Here is a 16,665-nt window from a genome sequence, read left to right as displayed (position 1 = left end):
GCATAGTCAATCCACAAAAACCTAATCAGAAAATGTGCTGCATGCAACATTCCGACCCATCCACAGTGTGCTGAGGTAATACAAGATTTTGAGAAAAGATACAAGAATTTTTTGTTCAACATGTCTATCATGGATAGACAATGTTATTAAATCAAGATTGAATGTACAAATAGTTGAGGATGAAGAAGAAGAGGAAGTGGAAGAAGAAGAAGAAAAAAGAAGAAGAGGGAAAACGGAAGAGAAGTTAAACAAAAATGAAATGACAGAAAAAATAAGGAAAAACAAAGAACAAGATAAAAAGTATGGATGCAGAGATACTCATTGATACTACATATGAGGCAATAAAGCAGCATACCTACGAAGAAATAAATTACGATATGACAACAGAAAAGCAAATCCCGAAAAGAGGCTCTACCCAGATCTATACAATGACGGGAAAGAGGAAAAAATAGACAAGAAAGACAAAATCTGCAACCTTTTGAAAAGAGGGAATTGCAGATTTGGAGAAAGATGTTACTACAAACATCCTAAGATATGTCAAAACTATGAATATATGGTAAAATGTGCATACTTAGATGGATATGGGGATGATTGCAGAGATCTGCATCCAAAAATATGTAAAAACCTAAAAGAAGGAAAAGGATGTAAGTTCGACAAAAAAATGCAAATATATGCACCCTGTAGCCATGAATCATAATCAAATAAATAACCAACCAAGTAATGAAAATCCAAAAATAAGAAAGAAACAAATAAAGAGAGAAATCAAGAATATCAGGTAAAAGAGAAAAGCAAACCACCAATGAGATATGCAGAGGTGTCAGCAAAGAATTTCAAAGCATCAGCTCCGAAATTCTACTCAAGAGATAATAACTGTATTTATTATGCAAGAGGATATTGCAGAAACGGAGAAAATTGCAGATTTCAGACACAAAATGAATAATTATGATGAAGGAAGATCAAATATTATGGAAAAGTTGGATTTTTTAATGTCAGAATTTCTGGAAATGAAAAAAAGAACAACATACCAGAACAGGAAAGAGACATGGAAAATCCTTATTACTATCAGTATTAAATGAAGGGAGAAAACACGCAAAACCATCATAGTGATGAATGCGCAGGGTTTAGTTTACGAGTAACTCAAAAAGAAAAATAGAGTACTTAGAAGAACTAACCCAAAATGAAAAGAAAATAGATATAATGAATATAAGTGAAACTGGTATTCCCAAGAGACTGGGAATGATGATCAAATAAAAGGGTTCCAAACTTATAGATCAGATAGAAAAAATAGGAATCAAGGAGGGGAACCGCAATATATGGGAAAAGACAAAAAACAAGGAAAAATATATGAGAAATATAGTAACTCAGAATGTGAACTAATTAGCGGTAGAATTTGAATCTGAAAAATTGATGAACATAGTAATATATAAAGACCTCCTAATACTAAAGAGTTTGACTTAATAATTGAAAAATTGGAATGATATATGTAGAAATCACAAGGACTGGACTATTCTCCTATCTGGTGACTTCAACTTTCCTTTCGTAGAATGGAAAAGAACGAATAGGAGATTGTGGTTGTACTTATACATATAAAAAAAGAGAGTAATAGTAGTGCAGAAAGATAAGAGGCAATTTTGAAAAGCTATTAGATATGCTACTAGAATACAACATTCAACAAATAAATCACTGCCAACAAGAAAGGAAAATACTTTAGACCTAGTATTTGTGAACGAGATGAATTATGTTAAAGAAATAATAGTTTATAATGCGAGTATTTCAGACCATAATGTCATAGAATTAACAGTTCATTCCAAAGCAAGTGAAAATAGAGATAAGCAAGAAATGAAAAAGTGGAAGGATATGGAAAATACAACTTCTACAGTAAAATATAAAATGGTCAGAAATTAATGAAGAATTAAACAAAGATTGGGATAACATTTTTCGTAAGTGATGACATAAGGGTAAATACGGAGAATTATTATATAAAATATTGGAGATAATAGTGGAAAAAATATATACCGAAGAAGAAAAGTAAACATCATTCATGCATACCAAGAGGACAGAAGAATCTTGTTCCAGAAAATCAGAAAGTGGAAAAAAGGTCTTGCAAAAGAAAAAAAAAAAAATGCATGGAAGTTATAGAACTAAAAAGTAAGATAGAAAATGCAGAAAAAAAAGATTATACAATCAAAAGAAAATGAAAACGGGACTTGGAAGAAAAAACCCTATTAAATATCAAGCAAAACCCCAAACCCCTAAAACTATTATACTCATATGCGAAGAAGATGAATAAAAGAAGAATAGAAATAGGCCCTCTGAGAATTGAAGGGAGATTAACGAATGAAAAAAAGGAAATTTGCAACATACTGGCAGAACGATATAAGAGAGAATTCACCCTAGAATAGATAATGAAGATAATGATATAGAAGTAAGGGATGAAAATAGTGAATATTTTAGCTGACATAGATATTAATGAAGCTGATATTGTGCAGGCTATTAATGAAATTAAAAATGGAGCTGCTGCAGGCCTGAATGGAATTCCTGCTATTTTGTTAAAGAAAGTAGTTCATTCTATCGCAAAGCCACTTGCAATATTATTAAGACAAAGTGTAGATACAGGCAAGATATATGATGAGCACAAATTAGCGTATATTACCCCTACTTTCAAAAGTGGATCAAGACTAGAGGCAAGAATTATAGGCCTGTGAGTCTAACATCACATATAATGAAAGTGTATGAAAGGGTAATGAAGAAAAATATTAGAAAAATTTAATAAAAAATAATTTGTTTAATAAAGGACAACATGGTTTCGTACCCGGAAAAAAGTACACAAACCCAACTGTTAGTCCACCGTGAAAACATATTCAAAATATGAAAAGCGGAAATGAAACAGATGTGGTTATTTAGACTTTGCAAAAGCTTTTGATAAAGTAGACCATAATATATTAGCGAAGAAAATTAGAAAACACAATATCGTGGATAAAGTAGGAAGATGGTTAAAAGAATTTTTACACAAGAAAACAGATAGTTATTGCAAACGACGAGAAATCGGATGAAGCCAAGGTAATATCCGGTGTGCCGCAAGGTACGGTGTTAGCTGCAATACTGTTTGTTATTATGATTGAAGACATAGACAATAATGTTAAGATTCGGTAGTGAGTAGTTTCGCAGATGACACAAGAATAAGTAGAGAAATTACTTGTGATGAAGATAGGAACCGCTCTACAAAGAGACCTTAACAAAGTATATGATTGGGCAGAGGTAAATAGGATGGTATTTAATTTAACTCTGATAAATTTGAATCAATAAATTATGGAGACAGAGAAAGAAAGCTATATGCATATAAGGGACCTAATAATGAGACCATCACAAATAAGGAAGCAGTAAAGACCTTGGTGTGATGATGAATTAGGAACATGTTATGCAATGATCAAATAGCAACTCTGTGGCAAAATGTAAAGCAAAAAATGGGAATGTTGTTACGGCACTTCAAAACAAGAAAAGCTGAACACATGATTATGCTTTATAAAACATATGTTCGTAGTCCACTGAATATTGCAATATGATATGGTACCACACTATCAAAAGGATATTGCACAAATAGAGAGTGTACAAAGGTCCTTTACAGCTAGAATGAAGAAGTTTAAGCGGACCTAGACTACTGGGAAAGACTACAATTCTTAAAATTATATAGTCTGGAAAGGGAGAGAAGAACGCTACATGATAATTCAGGCATGGAAACAGATAGAAGGAATAGCAGAAAATATCATGGAACTAAAAATATCAGAAAAGAGCAAGCAGAGGTAGATTAATAGTGCCCAAAAATATACCAGAAAAAATAAGGAAAGCACACGGACATTAATCCACTACGCACCAGCATCGATAATGCAGCGTCTATTCAATGCGTTGCCAGCTCATCTGAGGAATATATCAGGAGTGAGCGTAGATGTGTTTAAGAATAAGCTCGACAAATATCTAAACTGCATCCCAGACCATCCAAGATTGGAAGATGCAAAATATACCGGAAGATGTACTAGCAACTCTCTGGTAGACATTAGAGGTGCCTCACACTGAGGGACCTGGGGCAACCCGAACAAGATGTAAGGTCTGTAAGGTCTGTAAGGTAAGGGCCTCGATCGTGGGGGATAGGGCCCAGAACCCCCCGTGATAAGTAAATACCCGTGTTATCCTGGTACACCCCATCAAAAATTGCTTAAAACTGCCTACTTTAATAGTTAACCCACCCAAGACTATTTTCCAATGTTTATAACTGCCTACTTTAGTTCAAACACCAAATATGTCTTCAACTATCACCTTAAACTAAATTCATGACAGTTTCAAAGTTATTGTAAAACATTAGCCTTAAAAATATATGTAGTATACGTACTTATGTACATATGTAGCCTACTTGCCTATGGATTACAGCTAGAAGCCTACATACGCATAAGCTCTTACGTGCTCATGTGGGCCTCGTTTCTTTTACAAGGACAGAGAGGGATAGAGGTAAGAGATATCAAAGTTATGTAAATCATATGGGTACTCACCAACGATCTATGTTGATAGAGATGGCAATAAAGATAATGCATGCAGCAAAACATCTCTTACCTTCTTCACAACACATGTTAATATATTACATGTAATAACCTTCATCTGACATTTAGGTTTCTTTCCCATAAGAGTAAAAGAATCAGGGCTTTTGGATACCACATAATTAACTCGTTTATATGGGTACAATTTAAAGAACGCGGCAAAGACCAACAACATAAACAAAACGTGGGTAGGCCAGTGTTGCCAAATGGGAATGGCAATTTCTTGCTAGATTTTGCTCCACAAATTGCTAAATAATTCACATCATACACAACAATGCCACCCAGCCAATTTCAACCAATTGCTCTCTTTTTTTATTCAAACATGCTTCTAACATACACAGGGTACTTGTACATTACGTTACATAATTCCTAATAATTTCAAAACCTATTCTGTTCAATTCCTGACAATAGTTTTGCAAGATTTTGTTCTTTTTTCTTACATGATATATCAAACATAATAGAATAAAAGAAATATTCAACTTAACATTATACAAAGACTTGATGTCAAAATACGTTTGCTAGATGTATTTGATAACAAATGTAAGTTTTCCTGCCATATGCCAGATTGAAAATTTTCTTGCTAATTACCTCAAGAAAATGAAAGCTAACATTAAAAATGCAAAATTGGTAACACTGGAGTCAACAGACCTGCGCATCTTACTACTACGCAACTGTTCATTAGTTATGTGAAGGTGGTGTTAGTAGTACAAAAAATAGTTAATATTGTATCATTAAAAATATCAAAATAAACAAAGTCACAAAGCTGATTCTATGTCATGTATTTCCTAACTGTGTAGCCTAAAAGGAAAACGTTATTTTGTTTGTTTCATCGCTGCCATAAACCCCTAACAATACAGTGTACATATGATCATTCTAAACTATTATTTACTACCAAAATAACGATGATATTTTGTATTGAAAATGAATGTTATGTATATTCCATACATTATTACTACCATGACCAGTACTATTAAAATTCTGAAAGATAATCTTGCTATGAACGCTACCATAATTTGATTTTCATATAAGTACGTACATTTTGTAAGCTGGCTGGCCTCGCATAGATAAAAGTTGATTTCACTGATATGGAATTACTCCACGAATAGCCTTTTTAAAATGAAGATACAGTGGTACCTCGACATACGAAAGGCTCAACTTACAAAAAATTTGAGTTACGAAAGCAAATACAAAGAATTTTTTGGCTCTACATACGAAAATAGTTCAGGATACGAAAGGTTGTCGCTGCAAAGTCCTGAGATTCGGCCAGACCACCGATAACAATTTTAAAACTCACGCACTGCCAACTGAGTAGACTCGCCACCATCTTCCCGCTCTCCCATTGGTTCCTGATGCTAGTCACTGCCACAAGATCCTGCTCTCCTATTGGTCAGCATCTCTCCCATCGTGCTCTACGTAAAGGTGTTCTTCTTCAGCCATTGCTTCGCACCAGTGTTATCATACGCACGTGGAATTCGTTCGTTCACATATACAATTTCGTTTGTTAGCGTAAATTTGTGTTAGTGATTTAGTTGTACTACTTTATCGTGTTGTGTGAGAACTTAACCCTTAAATGCCTAAGGGGTATAATAAAAATCATCTCCCGTATGCCTAGGGAGTCTCAGAGTGAGCGCCGAAGCGGAAAAAATATTTTTTTTTCAAAAAATCACAGCGTGCTTAGTTTTCAAGATTAAGAGTTCATTTTTGGCTCCTTTTTTTGTCATTGCCTGAAGTTTAGTATGCAACCATCAGAAATGAAAAAAAATATCATTATCATATATAAATAATGCGATATATGATAGCGCGAAAACAAAATTTCATATATAATTGTATTCAAATTGCGCTGTGAGCAAAACGGTTAAAGTTAATGAGTTAATATTGTTTTCGTTGTATTGTACACTAAATTGCAATAATTTTGGTATATAACACATTGTAAAACGATCAAAGCAACACAGAGAAAATATTATCACAAAATGATGCATGAATTCGTAATGCGCGGATGTAAAAAAATGTTTTTTTCAAAAATTCACCATAAATCTAAATATTTTTCTAGAGACTTCCAATTTGTTTCAAAATTAAGATAAATGATTGAATATTACTATACTGTAAGATTTTAAGCTTACAATTGCAGTTTTTTACCATTTCGGATGAGTTAAAGTTGACTGAATGTCAAATTTTTTTATTTTAATTTATATGTAAATATTTCAAAAATGAGAAAAGCTACAACCTTCAATTATTTTTTGTTGTATTCTACATGAAATTGCGCACATTTTCATATATCAAACTCTATGAAACGCCTAATATGAAATGGAGCAAATATTCCGAGAATGCGACGTACGCATTTCGGAGATTTGCGGCGGAGAATCCGCGCGCGGAGGGAAGGAAAATCTAAATATTGTGCTAGAGATTTCATATTTGTTTCAAAATGAAGATAAATGACTGAATATTACTAGACTGTAAGAGTTTTAGCTTACAATTGCGTTTTTCGACCATTTCGGTAGTCAAAGTTGACCGAACGTGGTTTTTTTTTCTATTTATCGTGATTTATATGCAAATATTTCGAAAATGAGAAAAGCTACAACCTTCAATTATTTTTTTTTGTATTCTACATGAAATTACGCACATTTTTATATATGAAACTTTAAGCAACGGCTAATTTAAAATGGTTCAAACATTATGACAATCGCACGTATGATTTTTTCGGAAGAGTTACCGCACGGATGTAAGGAAAATGTTTTTTTTTTTCATAAATTCACCATAAATCAAAATATTGTGCTACAGACTTCCAATTTGTTGGAAAATGAAGGTAAATGATTGAATATTACTAGAATATAAGAGTTTTAGCTTACAATTGCGTTTTTCGACCATTTTGGTAGTCAAAGTTGACCGAAGGTTGAAATTTTGGCACATCGTTATTTATATGAAAATATTTCAAAACTGATAAAAGCTACAACCATGGGTTGTTTTTAGTTGTATTGTGCATGAAATTGCGCACATTTCCATATATAAAACTATATGTAACGGCTAATTTAAAATGGTGCAAACATTACGACAATCGCACGTATGATTTTTTCGGAAGAGTTACCGCGCAGACGTAAGGAAAAAGTTTTTTTCATAAATTCACCATAGTAAATCGAAATATTGTGCTAGAGACTTCCAATTTGTGGCAAAATGAAGGTATATGATTGAATATTAGTAAAATATATGAGTTTTAGCTTACAATTGCGTTTTTCGACCATTTCGGTAGTCAAAGTTGACGAAGCTTGAAATTTTGGCATATCGTTATTTATATAAAAATATTTCAAAACTGATAAAAGCTACAATCATGAGTATTTTTTTTTTTTGTATTCTACATGATATTGCGCACATTTTCATATATAATACTCCATGTAACGGCTAATTTAAAATGGTGCAAAAATTATGTCAAAGTGACGAAATAATTTCCGAATTGTGTCACTGATACTTTTTAGTGCGATAAGAACGCCTGTGTAACGATTGCAAACAAAACAACACCTTGATCCGTGAACTCCCAGCATCCCCCAAGGTGCGTGATTCAAGTTTTTGGCTGGTAGGCCTATAAGTATTTTTCCACAAATTTAAATAAAAACTTTTTTACGTCGACGTAAATTACGTCCGGTCGGCACCCAAAAGACAATTTATCTCAACATAAAATACGTCCAATAGACGTTTAAGGGTTAATTAGTATACTACATAACTTAATTACGTACAGTATAGTCATGGGTCCCAAAAAAGGTGATAAGTTCACGGAAAGAAGAGAATGCTTTCTATGCAGACAAAAATGGAGATAATAAAAAAGTATGAAGCTGGCATGCGGTTGAGTGTGATCGCTAAGGAATACTGCAGAAATCCGTCGACGATAGGCACCATCCTTAAGCAGTAGGAAGCCATCAAAGCAGCTACACCTTCCAAGGGCGTGACTATTTTGTCCAAGAGAAGCCACGTGCATGATGAGATGGAGAGGCTGCTCCTTCTATGGATTGAGGACAAAGAAATCGCTGGCGATATGATAACCGAGATGGCAATCTGCCAGAAGGCCAGTACTATTTTTGGCAATTTAATTGCCCAGGCCAAAGACGATGGAGGAGAAGGGACATCAACGGCAACCCCAGGCTTCAAGGTTTCTCGGGGGTGGTTTGATAAATTCCATAAACGGACTGGCATCCATTGGGTGGTGAGGAAATTGAAATTTTGTAAAAAAAAAAAAAAAAAAACTTAAAAGTATACATACATACATACATACACATATATATATATATATATATATATATATATATATATATATATAAATATATATATATATATATATATATATATATATATTATATATATATAAAAGTAAATAAAAAAAAAAATTAATGGTAAGTTTTTTGTAAAGTTGTGTTACAGTTTTGTTAATGTGTTTTGTAAAGTTTAGTTTATATTTCCTGACATTTTTAATGTGTTTCGTTTGTCCTCCTCCTCTGCCGCCACTTTCGGAGATAACCTCACTCGAAAGGTAAGGTTCCACATTTTACTACATACGTACGTATGTACGTACAGTATTTCTTGCATACCATGTAACTAATACACTTTACTTACAGGTACAAATTAGTAGTACGTATTGAGTTAGGTATTGAATGGTCCAAATTGTTGTATTTCAATTTAGCTTTATTATAAAATTTACTGGGGTTGTTTTTGTAGGGCTTGGAACGAATTAGGCAACTTACATGTAAAATACGGTTCAAGATACGAAAAGCTCAGGTTACGAAGGCCGCCTCGGAACGGATTAATTTCGTATGTCGAGGTACCATTGTATGATGATAATATATAAGGTAAAAAATGGTTTTACATATTTCGTTTACGCTTCGTCGCCAACACCAAACAACAATACGATAATCTGTGACAATTATTGTTTGCATGACTGTATTGTTCGGAGAAGTTATATAAGTATACTACCTAAGTAATAATAAAGTTCAAATTAATTTTAGCCTTAATATTATTTCTACCATAATTACGCTACTACTATCAAAATTTCTATAAGGTTACTGAACAATAAAGGTCATTGTGAATGCAACCATATACATACTACGTTTTCGTAACCTTATATGTTTACATTTGTGGCTGGCCACTTGGAGTATAAGTTGAGTGCAGTGATGTGGAATTATTCCTTGAATAGGCTATTTATTATGAAGATACGCTTATAATATATAAGATGAGAATGGTTTTATTACCTTTATTGTCAGTTAATATCATAATGGGAATCTGTTCATGTATGTTGGTGGTTATTGCACTGCAATTAGGCTTAGCCTACCAATGAACGTCACAAATATACCTTGAATAGGCTATTTATTATGAAGATATGCCAATATAAGGTGAGAATGGTTTTATTACCTTTATTGTCAGTTAATATCATAATGCAAGTCTTTTCATGTATGTTGGTGGTTATCGGACCACGGCCGAGGCTTAGCCTACCGATAAACATCGCATACGCAACATGGACAAATCCGTGATGCTACAATTCACACCAGTGATATAGTGGTCCAAGAAAAAACCTGTAAATAACAGATTCTGTGATTGCTGATCTACGACTAAGCGATACCCCACTGTACCTGGTTTTTTTTAATAGTTTTATCACAAAAAGTGCATTTAATGATGAAATTGATAAAAAACCAGAAATTTATGGATATTTCTCAGAAAAATACAGCAAATTTTCCGCGAATAATGTGGGGTAATGTTCCCGAGAGGAATCCATGAATGTGAGAGTTCGTAAATCCGGAGAACGCGAATACGGAAAGGTCCACTGTACTTCCTAGGCCTTGGAAGAGGTGGGGGAAGCAACTTGGCAGAGCCCTTTGAGCTAAGCGACCCATCCCGATCTGAAACAGAGGCATTTACCTTATGCAAGACTGACTGGACATGCCCCAATAAGGGATGATGAAACGATGACTTGGTAAGGGAAGATAAAAACTCTTGCGTGTCTCCCTCCTCCTGCTCCAGTTACAAAGACCGACAACGAGAAGAACGTGCAGGCTTATCCAATGCACCTTCTTTGTGTAAACCAACAGAAGAGCCAGCAGCTAAACAGCCTGAAATGCCAATCAACCTTTCTGGGCTGGATTCAAGCCCCAACTCCTGCGACGAACCAACCACAACACTAGGAATATCACTACGCACACTCCCAATAGATGACTTACGTACATGGCTGCGTGTGTGCACGTGCAGGGCGGACGCACATAGTACATGCAAAGGTGAAGTGTCTCAAACACTCGAAATAGAACGAGAATCCCTTGGAGTTGAACCCCAGGAAGCACCAAGAGGAGGGGCAGGCAAACACTCCTGCTGCCCTATTTCCACGCTCACAACTTTCGATCTCTTTTCAGGCGCCTTGAGACCTTACAGCAACGAATTGGCCCTGGTGTTGGAGAAGCAGAAGAATTGGCAACATGTGCACAAATGTGGGAGGTTGCAACACATTTGCGACTTGATGCATAAGACAAAGCAGCCGCTGCAGAACGCACAGGGGATGAAATACTAACACTCTCAGGAACATGGGCAAGCAGCTCCTCACCCGCAGACAAAGAAAGGGCAAAGTCCTTAAGCTTCCAATGCTTGATACACCGACGCAGCGGAGATGGGGGAAAAGGAGAGGAAGACAGCACTGACACCTTACACAATCTCTTCGCAGGAGGCGGGGGCGACGCAACACACTTGCTTCCAGTCCTCCCAGCCGACATGGCAGCAAACCTATCTTCTAAAACAGAGTCCAATCTCTTAAGAACTGCCTGACATAAAGCCTCAGACAGATCACCAAGAGAAGGAGCAAACGACATGAACGGGAGATGCAGCGAACTGGATGGCAGTGATGACGTCACAGGAGTAAACGATGATGACACAGATGAGCAAGGCAGAGCAGTGGAGGAAACTGGGAGTGATGACATCAATGGAAGTGATGTCACGGCTTGCCCTTGATCTGAGGGGGAAGCAGACACCACTGGCGGAGGGACACAAAATGGCTGACCCCGTGACATCACCAGCAGTAATGACACCATGACTTCCCTCTGACTTAAGTGGCAATTGTCACTGGCGGAGCAATACAATATGGCTGACCTCGGCTATCAACGAAAAAGAGGCCAGGAGGAGGGGGAAGGGCCTGGGAAGCCTGAAGTGGAGGGAGGCGAGCATCCAATGAGGGTGGACCATGTAGCCCAAGTGACCCCCAGAGTGCCGCCATTTTAGACGCCTCAGACTCTGAAACGAAAGAAACTAATGAAAAAGCCTCCTCCCTCTCGGGAACTAAATTAACTCCCAAGGAAGAGAGGACGACATTACATAATAGATCAGGCTGAGGGCCTCCTGATACTTCACAATGAATCGATAGAAGACAAGGAAGGAGACAAAGAAACAACACTAGCATGGAGTGTGGCTGCAGCAGGAGACGAAGCATCGGGGAGAGGAGAAGAAAATCCCTCCCACAAAGGAAGAGCAGAAACTCTTACTATAAAATAACTTCCACTGCTCTCTAGGCCACGCACAGCATTCCGTGCAGGGATTTGTAATGGTACAAACGTTAGAACGACCCCACTAGAAGTTCTGTGAGGATCTGTCGCTGAAGCCCAAAAAACGAGAACATGGGAAACCATGAGTACCCGGGCACACACATTGTTGAGGCCGAGAAGAAGCAGAAGCCATAATAAACGCGCACACACACAGAAACACATGCGAAAACGGGCAATGAACTGGGTAAAAGGCCAAGAGAGGTCAAACACAACTCTCGCCCAGGCAGTTAAGAGAAAGACTTTACGCTGTAGCGTGGGTGCATGGTCCTTGACCACTTTTCACCGATATACACACACGTTGCCAGATCTCACAAGATTCCTTGCTTTTCACCTACGATTTAACCGGATCCAGCTAGGCGCTAGAAATTATCCTGTTGTTAAGACCGAAGGTTTGTTCGCGTATGAACAATGCAACTGTGGTAAGTGTTAGGCAGGAGTTCTGGATCCCACAGATTAGACAGTCAACTAAAAGTATATTACACCATTGTGTTATTTGTAGGAGAATGCAGGGGAGGCCATATAGGTCCAATATGATTCCTCCATTACCTGAGTTCAGGGTACAATGTAAGCAACCTTTCAATACAACAGGCATGGATTACACCATTGCACTGTCGGTTAAGGGAAATGGACAGACCTAAGAAGGCTTATATCATTCTTTTTTACATGCCCAATAACCAGAGGCACACATGTGGAACCAGTTGATAACCAGTCCTGTGACTCGTTCCTCACGAGTTTAAGAAAATTCTGCAGCAGACGAGGTTTCCCCGCCCATATGTTGAGTGACAACATCATCATGTTTGTATCAGCATCAGAATATCTGAGCACCATGTCAGATAATCCCTGGGTAAATGAATATCTGTTAGAGATACAGTATAATTGGCAATTCATTCCAGTGAGAACACCATGATTTGGAGCTATATGGGGAAAGGCTAATAGGACTTCTGAAGTCATGTCTAAAAATGATTGTAGGCCAGACCTTACTCTGTTTTGAAGAACTAACCTGTGTATTAGTGGAGCTAGAAGGAATCATAAATGATAAACCATTAAGTTACATGCCTGGAGATTTGAATCAGTTGGAAATTTTGGCCCTTAACCTTTTGATTCTTGAAAGAAAGCTTAAGTCCTTCCCAAGAGAAGCAGTAAATTAGGAAGAGATCTCTGGTGACCATACCTATGGACACAGATTTCACCAAGAAAAGATTCCTGTCTGTGTCCAGGTTGTGTGACAGCCTGTGGAAAAGATGGGAGAAGGAGTATTCAACAACGCTAAGAGAGACCCATCGAGTAGGGACGATGCATAGCTATTGGCCCATGATACGGGAAATAGTCCTCATTCATGATGAGGGGCCAAGGAGTACAGTAGAAGTGGAAATTGGGCAAAGTTACATAAGGGGTGAGACAAGGTCCCAATAGTGGCTACTCCAAGAACAGCTCATGAGACCTATAATTAAGTTATACCTCCTAGAACTGTGGCAGGAGATAGATAAGGATGATCCTGTAAAAAAGGATATTCAATCAAGCACCCGCCCAAGCAGAAAGACTGCTCAGATAGCTGCAGAAGCCAGTAAGGCACTGTAAAAACAGGACTATTGTAAATACTGTAGATATGAAATGTCTTGCTGAGGAGTACGTATTCATAACCTCGACAAGAGAGGTTGTACTTTACTGCAAATTTTAAGGTATCTTTGCGTATATATTTTCCTCATTTACATAAGTGGAAATGCACATTGTATGAAAGAAAGATATTGTTTTGTTATATTTGTATTTAGTTAGGAAAAGAGCTGTGTTTAATTATTTCATGTACTATTAGTTTGTAAGTAAGTGTGTAATAGCTCTTAATTACCGACTATTAGTTCTTTCGTTGTTTGGATGCTAGGCTGAATGTTTTGGTGTCAACCAACAATGGTCAGTCGGGCAGTTTAGTCACATCTCCAACAGAGTCAAGTTGAGTCATGTTAGCTCAAGCAAATAGTCATTTGGATAAGATCTAGTCCAACGATCTCCGAGAAGTCATCGGGATCTCCATTTCATAAGCAATTCATTATTCCTATCTTGAAGTTCATTTGGGGAAATTCCTTCTTAGGATATGCACATCTAATGATAGGGAAGTGTTTTCCATAATGTTCTTTGGATGAGAATAGTGGAAAGGAGGCAACGCTTAGTAAGTTGATATAATTTATGTACTCATTGGTATACTCAATGCAATGTCATATCTTGAATGTCGATCAAAATGAGTACATAAAAATCTGGATGGTGTAGTGTAGAACTTAGGCTACGATTTGGTTATTCCCATTTCAATTTACTATGGGCTATACCATTTCTTGTCATTTGAAATACTCTACTTATTACTAAACTAGCAGTAATAAAAATGTTGCTCCATGCATATGAAGATCAACTGGGTTTCAGTAAAGTACTGTGCATAAAAATGAAATTTTCATTATTAAAATGAAGTTTTATTGTATACTTACCGAACAATTATACAGCCGTGATTTCCACGAGCGGCAGGATACTAAATTCAAATTTAGCGCGTAGGCGTCGCCAACACTGGTGGTGATGACGTCATCTCCCTCCACTCGCGGGAGAACCAGGTACAACTGCCCAGGTGAATCCAATTCTTTCTGCCCGTCCCGTCCACCTAAGGGAGGAGGGTGGGTATAATCATAATTGTTCGGTAAGTATAACAATAACTTTCATTTTAATAATGAAAATTTCATTTTTATTGTAGTGTCTTACCGAACAATTATACAGCTGATTACACATTTATGGGAAGGTGGGATTCAGTGGACCACTAGTATTTCTAAATGGTTACATTTATTACAATACCAGTAAACACTCAAGGTGTCTGTTGTACCTTACCTTGTAAGAGAGCTACAGCAGACTGTTACTGCCTCTGGTCGGTGCTCTTCTTACTATTGTAGTTCAAGCGAGTCAAGGCTGACTGACGGAGGATAGTAACAACAAAAGATTGCCCTTGCCCTGGGCTAAGACCAGAAATTCAATCATACAAACATTTTTGTCAACCAACACCAGATTTAAAAACATTATATACCCAACCATTGTAAAGAAAAATCTGACCTAACAAGACTGGTGAGTTATCCCAGGTACTCCAGTACCCCTCCCCAGCTTCCCTTGAACTCGACAACCTATTCAAGGTGAAAAGTTAGCATAGAGGTTGACGACCCCCTGTGCCGTTTCTCCAACACCATGCCAGAAACCGCCACCGGACCTAACTAACGTTTTACAATTCTCGAAAACCGTTTCTATCTCTTTGAGATAATGAACTCACAAAAACGAATTCGATCTCCAGAACGTGCTCTGAAGAATCGAACAAAGCTAAAGATAAATTCTTTCTGAATGCTAAAGAAGTTGCCACTAGCTCTAACCTCAGTGAGCTTTAACTCTCAGAACGGAAAGATTGTCCGTTCTCGGACTGCGAGTGAGCTTCCCTGATAAGCTCTCTAATAAAGAACGATATAGCGTTCTTAGAAAGAGGACGAGACGGATTTTGAACCGAGGTCCAGAGCTTAGAAGATTGTCCTCTAATACCCTTAGTGGCAAACAGATACTGCTTAATAGCCCTGACTTGGACATAAAGAGCCTTTCTTCCTCCTCATGTCCAACCAAACCAAATCGGATAAGTTCCTTACCTACAAAACTCCTCGGCCAAGGATTAGAAGGATTCCTCATTTTTGTTTTGGCTAAGAAAAGGTCAAAGATACCGAAAATACAGCATTGCCTTGAGAGAAACCGACTCTTTTGTCTATAGCGTGCAATTCGCTGACACGCTTAGCAGAAGCTAGTGCAATAAGAAAAAGTGCCTTCTTAGTCAAGTTCCTGAAGTGAAGCCGACTTCAAAGGCTCAAACGGTGGCCCCATGAGGAACTTAAGCACCACATCTAAGTTCCAAGCCACTGTATCCTGCGGGAGCTTAGTGGTTTCGAAAGACCTAATGAGGTCCGACAGATCTGAATTGGAGGAAATATCCAAACCTCGATGTCGAAAAACCGAAGAGAGCATGGCTCTATATCCTCTGATCGTCGAAGGAGCCAGTTTCTTAGAGTTCCTAAGAAATAGAAGAAAATCTGCTATTTCTTTGTTAAAGAGGTCGCAGAAGTAAGAGACTTTAGCACTTCTACACCACTCTCTGAAGATTTCTCCTTCCACTTCCCGTTGATAGAGTTTGTTAGAGACTCTCTCCTACAACGAGCAATAGCTTCTGCAGCTCTTCTTGAAAACCCTTTCGCTCTGACAAGATTCCGGACAGTCTGAACCCTGTCAGAGCTAGAGCGGACAAGTTTCTGGTGGAACTCTTGAAGTGAGGTTGTTTGAGAAGCCACTTCTCTGGAGGAAGAAGTCTGGGAAGTTCTACTAAACAACTGGAGAAGGTCGGGAACCACTCTTTCCTGGGCCAAAAGGGAGCGATTAACGTTAGTGTTACATTGCTGTGCGACATGAACTTGTTCAGCACCTCTCTTATTAGACCGAACGGAGGGAATGCATAAGCTTCCAGACCCGACCAATCCAAC

The 16,665-nt window shown here is 37.5% G+C and overlaps 1 protein-coding gene and 1 pseudogene across 1 annotated transcript in view; one reads left to right on the top strand and one right to left on the bottom strand.

Moving 5' to 3' along the window:
• The window catches only part of LOC135222101 (POC1 centriolar protein homolog A-like), a 57,915-nt gene extending 46,283 nt beyond the window's left edge, over positions 1-11,632 (bottom strand). The window contains exon 1 of the mRNA XM_064260272.1: positions 10,981-11,632. Coding sequence (XP_064116342.1) covers positions 10,981-11,632 — 652 coding nt within the window. The remainder of the gene's footprint in view (positions 1-10,980) is intronic.
• The window catches only part of LOC135222076 (POC1 centriolar protein homolog A-like), a 158,555-nt pseudogene that overhangs the window by 109,799 nt on the left and 32,091 nt on the right, over positions 1-16,665 (top strand).

Source organism: Macrobrachium nipponense, chromosome 3 (assembly GCF_015104395.2).
Source record: "Macrobrachium nipponense isolate FS-2020 chromosome 3, ASM1510439v2, whole genome shotgun sequence".
NCBI lineage: Eukaryota > Metazoa > Arthropoda > Malacostraca > Decapoda > Palaemonidae > Macrobrachium > Macrobrachium nipponense.
Note: the sequence above shows the minus strand (reverse complement) of the source record. Positions and strands in the feature narration are given on the sequence as shown.